Consider the following 5,848-nt stretch of genomic DNA (forward strand, 5'->3'; position numbering starts at 1 on the left):
AGATAGCTACGATTTTAACTGATGCGGAATGTTTTAAATGTCCTATATATATGTGGAATACTATTGCATATGAAAATACTTCTCGGATATTCTGCCCTATGTAATTACATATTCAATCACAGTTTTCGCAGGCTATTTTATTTTGAACGCTTATTAAAAGTTGTATCTGTTACTTGTCTGGTTATTTAGACGCGTCCATTCAAGCATTTTTTTCATCTGATGATTTTCTTGAATAAACAAAATGTACTTGCGAATATGCACAGTCTGATCTCATCGATTACCGTATTTTACTTGCTGATTATATTGGTTGTTTCGATATAAGGAACACGAAGCGTAAAATTCCATTTTGATTCTATATTCATGAACCTCTAGAATTTTTTTGTATCATCATCAGGAAAAAAGTGCCATTTTAATTTATTTTGATAGATAACTTATGCTTCTTTCTTTTACCATAACATCCATCACAATGAATAGTAAAATTATATTACATCTTAGAAAAACTTATACCGATTAGTCCGTAAATATTTTCAACAAAATATTTATTCGTTGAAGAGCGTAGTTCTTTCTACTGCAGGTAGCAGATGATTAAACGATTTCACCTGTTCACCTGGCGCCGTATTTTAAGGAACATATTAAGTACGCACTATATACGTGTAGTACTTCTATGTATTTGTACACGTATCAGTCTCACGCGACATTTTTGCTATAGACTGTCGATTATCCAAGGTTAGGTTGGGGTTAGATTTAGGGTTAGGTTGGGGTTAGGTTAGGTTACGTGAAATTTAATCATTGATAGTTTCTCCATAATTATTCTGTCAACTAATTTTTGGACAGTAGAAACGCCATACATTATATAGCCCTCCAAGAATTGACAAATTGACTGTTTTGTTTGGTGTGTTCCTCAATTTGAATCGTTCAGGACATATAATGTAAAATGAATCCCATAAAGTTTTTGAACTGTGAGACTGAATGTTGTGTCCATTATTTGGATAATATGACCTTTAATACAGACAAGCAATATCCCATTAACTTTAAACGATAAATATGGTACGCAAACATTAGAACGAGAGAAAAAATATATTTGAGGATGAATAATTGTATCTTTGTCGTACAAAGGAAGTTTAAGCGTGTAATATCTACATGTATGTGCATATGTGCTATATATGTACCATATAATGTACCTCTTAGAGGTATGTTAGAGCTACGAATCGTAGCCTCAAATGGAATTTTGGCAAGTGTATTATATATCGTATTATATATCGACACAAAACCAAATGGACAAAAATGTTCTGGATTTGAATAATATAAGATTAAGCTATTATTAGTAAAATAAATTTATTCGTTCCCACGGAGTTGTACAAATCATATCCGCTTGATGACAAGTTGCTCTTGTTTAACAATATGCATAAACTTTTCTTGCATTATATTTTTTAACTCATATACTTGATAAATTTACATCTGTATTTAGCTAGTAGAAGTAATTGATCGTTATAAGAGGAAAAATGGATGATCATTGATTGGTTTTACTATATGTTTCTTGAAGCATTTGATTCTTCTTTTGATAATAATTTATGACCTCATCAATCCTCTTCATTTAGTTAATAGCTTTTTATCTTCGCGTAGTTGTTACTTCATCGTTATTCTTCCTATTCATTTTTTTCTCTTTCATGTGTTGTAATATAGATGTACGCATATAAGTTAAAAAATGGAGACTACATTATTATTTATGTGTTTATCAAATTGTATCTATGTACTGATATATTCAGGGTGTTCCATTTTAATCTTTTCACGCAATCATCTCCCAGAGTATTCGTTATCGTAAAAAATGTTTGAAGTAAAATTTATTATGTTTCGAGAGGCATTCGCAAATCTTGTCTAGGTAGACATATTTTCGAGATTTCAAAGATGAGCTATGTTTTTTAAAGTGGAACTAACATTTTTCGTACAATATTTGATGCTTTTTTAAATTCTCTACAAAAAGGTTTAAAAGGTTTAAATTCTCTACAAAAGGTTACTTCAGTCCAAAATTACTAGTTTATAAGATATTTTAACTTGTTATTTAAATATTGAATCATCTCTTAAACCATTTTTCCTTAAAGCATTTTAAGATGCAAGTATCTTAGTACTTTTTTGTAGAGAATTAAAAATTACATCAAGTGGTATGTAAAAAAACGTATTGTTTGATTTAGAAAAACGAAGATCACAATGAGATTTCGAAAACGCCACCACTTAGACAAATCTGGTTGTCATCATAAGACGTTCCATTTGAAACAGAACAAGTTTTATTTGAAACATCTTTTATAATAACGAATACTTTGGGAGACAATTGCATGGAATGGTTAAAATGGGATACTCTATACGTTTGAAAGCTTTTGTTTCTGTTGGTTACCATGAGCTGCACGTTTTTTGAGAATGAAGCTTACCAACCATAAAAATATAACTTTAGAGAGAACCTTATGGAAGCTATATTGTGATCGTTGTCAGGTTAAGTTTTGTATCAGTTTTATGTGGTAGTATCATTAAATAATGGTTAAGTTAACACCAGATTTAATTCAACAATCCATGCAATATATTAATCCTGTGAAGGATCGAGAATTAGATCTCAGAGGCTAGTAAATAAATTATATTGGTAAAATATAACCTACAAATTTTCGTTAATTCTGTAATTCTTAATTGTTTAAATTTCTGTTATTGCAGGATATAAAATACCTACAATCGAAAACTTGGGTGCAACTCTGGTTAGTGTTCTAATCAATAGTGATTCTTATTTTTTAGTATATCTACAATATATTTTCATGTGTATTTTTATTCATCCCAATTTGTATTTATATTGATTTTGGTTTAAAATCTACATTTAAGAACAAATTTTTTAAATATTGACAATTTCTATAATATTTAAAAATATTAATTCTATTAATATTTTAATAGAATTACACAGGTTTAAAATATAATAATATTTTTATAGGATCAGTTTGATACCATTGACTTTTCTGATAATGATATAAGGAAATTAGATGGGTTTCCTCTGTTAAAAAGAATAAAAACTCTCTTTTTCAATAATAATCGTATTGTCAGAATAGGAGAAGGATTGGAACATTGTATTCCAAATTTGGAAACTCTTATGTTAACTGGAAATATGATACAAGAACTTGGTGATTTGGAACCACTAACACAATTAAAAAATTTAACAAACCTCTGTTTACTTCAAAATCCAGTGTCTGCGAAGCCTCAGTATAGACAATACGTTGTATATAGATTCCCACAGTTGAGACTTTTGGACTTCAGGAAAATTAAGATGAAAGAGCGTGAAGCTGCAGTTACATACTTTAGGAGTAAAAGAGGAAAAGAAATGGTTCGTGAAATAGCAAAGAAAGTAAAAACACAAACATCTGGCATACCTACGGACAAGCCACTCACAACTCCAGAAGAACGTAACAAAATTAGGGAAGCTATTACAAATACTTCTTCCCTTGAAGAAGTCCAGCGCCTTAGCAAATTGCTTCAAGCTGGACATGTGCCTAGTGAAGAAAGATTACAAACTGGTATGTAATTAAAAGAATATGCACTATTCCTTTTACGTTTCTGATTATGGAAAAAAACTCTGCATTGATTGTTCTAGGAAATACGATACCTGAAGCAATGGAAGAAGAAGATGATTAAGTTATATTGTACATTATTTTCAGATCTAAATCAAACAAGAAAAGCTTTTTTTATTACAGTAAGTACATGACTGTATACCATACATAGAACTGGAAACAGTTTGTTAAGCTAATAAGAATGTATGTGCTACACACAAATGCATTATCATTTAAAGATGTATAAACAAAATTATGTATACCTTAATTGGCCCGAAGCGACTTTATAAACGTATATCTTATAATACTAAACATTTTCGAAACTATTTGTAATGTCCATATATGTATTTATTTCAGTGATCTTTCAATAAACAAGTTGTCTAGAAAGATACTTTTTTGTATAAATTTGTTCCTCATATAAAATAATATTACTTTTAATAAATAAATATACCGTTATATGTCATATTATATTACATAAAATATTTATATACCTTGATTCGTGTGTTTACATACCTGTCCATTGAACTACGTAAATTATATAAGATGGGAATCACTAGATGTCAGTATTGTATGTTGTAGCAATTTTCCATTTTCTATTTATATTACTCTTTTTGCTGTAGTTCTATAATATACTAATAAAATGGGCAATACATTTCAAAAAATGTTTAGTAGCGATCCATTTCCACCATCAGATTCGGAGCCGACATTTGATCCGATGTACGGATTTCCTAAGGAACGCAAAGAAAGGGGCAAGTATCTTATTCAATTCTAACCTTTAATAGGTGCATTTTGGCTCCTGATATTTTGTATATTTGTTAAAATACTATACTTTTTTAAGATTGTATAAACGACAAATTTAACTGAAACAAGCTACAACACAGTTATTAATTTTTTGTTATTATTTTATTTATAACTTTTCTGTTATATTTGTCTTTATAAATAATTTATCAATGACATAACAGTTTGAATAAAACTTTTGGTTGTCGATTTCGGTGAAGTATTTTGTTAATGTTTTTCTTTCTTGCATTTACGGAATTTGGGTAGAATTGTACAGTGTAGATTATAATGAATTAGAAAAATTTTAAATATGTATAAAATATTTTTGTCTTCATATGACCTTTTTACTTGAGTGTAAGTATTAGGTCATCCCATAAGTTCGTGCCGACTTCTGTGTATACATTTCATGTGTCGATTTATAAACATACGGCGATAAGGGACCAATGCACTTGAAAAATGGGAAGAAGTTGTACAACGAGAGGGGGATTACATTTTTTCATGAAACTGAAAGGTATGTAAACAATCTTAACATATATAACCGCTTGAAAAACAGAACGAACTTATGGGATGACTTAATATTAATTGAAGGAGCTACAATATTAATTGAAATAATTTATTAACTGTTTAACATGTATTATACCCTGTTATAAATGTTATTTTACAGTTATGCCTATATCAGAAGAAGATTTGATAGCTGCCAAGGTTCCTCCAGAATATAGAGATTATTGTGCTGATGTTTTTTTGGAATATAATCGTTGCTTTATAAAAAAGTTTCCTTTTGTAGTACTTTGTGCTGAGGAAGCTCACAAGTATCAGGAATGTGAATATAATGAGTGAGTCTTTATTGGAAAATATAGATAAGTTATTATTACTTAATGTGCACTTCCTGATTATAATTTGTGTATATTACAGCGATGTTTTAAGGGCCAAAGAATATGAAAGAGAACGTAGACTTCTGGTCAGAGAACGCAGGAGACAGAGGGCTATGGAAGCAGTAACAGCTTAAACTCCACATTTACTGAATATTGTTTACATTTAGATTATACATATGTGAATATAGATGATATATACATGAAATTTGCTTATAGAAGAGTGATTATAATAAAGAGTTTAAGGTATAAATTGGTAAACAAAAATGTAAATATTCTTATTATTGTTGCTATTGTTATTACTAATATGCCACAATTATTTGTATTGTTATATATAAGACATGTCAGATATGTCTTTTTTATTTATAAAAGAATACTTCCTTAATATTTGTCATTAAGTTGGACAGAAAATATTAATATTTTAATTTTGTATATAAATAAGTTATTACTGAAGTGGCATATTTCTCTACATCCCTTTAAAGTTTAGACATTAATTGCTTGGTAGAATTTCAAAACATTTTTACATATTTTCATTTCATATGTATACGTATATACATATAGAAGGTTCTAGAGTTATGTTTTTTTATTGTATTTCTTAAACAGGTAAGGGTTTTCAAACCTTGCAAA

The 5,848-nt window shown here is 29.1% G+C and overlaps 2 protein-coding genes and 1 long non-coding RNA gene across 4 annotated transcripts; 2 read left to right on the forward strand and 1 right to left on the reverse strand.

The window, feature by feature from the left end:
* Positions 1–2,244: 2,244 nt before the first annotated feature.
* On the forward strand, positions 2,245–3,966 carry LOC126921535 (probable U2 small nuclear ribonucleoprotein A'). The gene is made up of 4 exons (XM_050733230.1): positions 2,245–2,608; positions 2,698–2,738; positions 2,966–3,542; positions 3,620–3,966. The coding sequence occupies exons 1-4, from the start codon at positions 2,527–2,529 to the stop codon at positions 3,658–3,660; spliced, it is 741 nt and encodes a 246-aa protein (XP_050589187.1). The 5' UTR covers positions 2,245–2,526; the 3' UTR covers positions 3,661–3,966.
* LOC126921580 (uncharacterized) lies at positions 3,687–4,209 on the reverse strand. Its single transcript, XR_007712460.1, has 2 exons — positions 4,089–4,209; positions 3,687–3,955 (listed from the first exon to the last, which is right to left on the reverse strand). It is a non-coding gene; the product is annotated as an uncharacterized LOC126921580 (long non-coding RNA).
* LOC126921545 (NADH dehydrogenase [ubiquinone] 1 beta subcomplex subunit 7) lies at positions 4,174–5,488 on the forward strand. 2 transcript variants are annotated; one of them, XM_050733266.1, is made up of 3 exons: positions 4,174–4,324; positions 5,017–5,185; positions 5,265–5,488. In XM_050733266.1, the coding sequence occupies exons 1-3, from the start codon at positions 4,216–4,218 to the stop codon at positions 5,356–5,358; spliced, it is 372 nt and encodes a 123-aa protein (XP_050589223.1). In that variant the 5' UTR covers positions 4,174–4,215; the 3' UTR covers positions 5,359–5,488. The 2 variants fall into 2 exon arrangements, with proteins under 2 accessions (XP_050589223.1, XP_050589224.1); XM_050733267.1 differs by lacking the exon at positions 4,174–4,324 and adding an exon at positions 4,331–4,863.
* Positions 5,489–5,848: the final 360 nt, after the last annotated feature.

This window comes from Bombus affinis, chromosome 10 (genome assembly GCF_024516045.1).
Source record: "Bombus affinis isolate iyBomAffi1 chromosome 10, iyBomAffi1.2, whole genome shotgun sequence".
NCBI lineage: Eukaryota > Metazoa > Arthropoda > Insecta > Hymenoptera > Apidae > Bombus > Bombus affinis.

Excerpts from the sequence above, each read along its gene's own strand:
- LOC126921545 (XM_050733266.1), top strand. The coding sequence starts at position 4,216 with ATGGGCAATACATTTCAAAAAATGTTTAGTAGCGATCCATTTCCACCA. Across the intron at positions 4,325-5,016 it reads TAAGGAACGCAAAGAAAGGG|TTATGCCTATATCAGAAGAA; the intron begins GCAAGTATCTTA and ends GTTATTTTACAG. Across the intron at positions 5,186-5,264 it reads CAGGAATGTGAATATAATGA|CGATGTTTTAAGGGCCAAAG; the intron begins GTGAGTCTTTAT and ends TGTATATTACAG.
- LOC126921535 (XM_050733230.1), top strand. The coding sequence starts at position 2,527 with ATGGTTAAGTTAACACCAGATTTAATTCAACAATCCATGCAATATATT. Across the intron at positions 2,739-2,965 it reads AAAACTTGGGTGCAACTCTG|GATCAGTTTGATACCATTGA; the intron begins GTTAGTGTTCTA and ends ATATTTTTATAG. Across the intron at positions 3,543-3,619 it reads TGAAGAAAGATTACAAACTG|GAAATACGATACCTGAAGCA; the intron begins GTATGTAATTAA and ends TGATTGTTCTAG.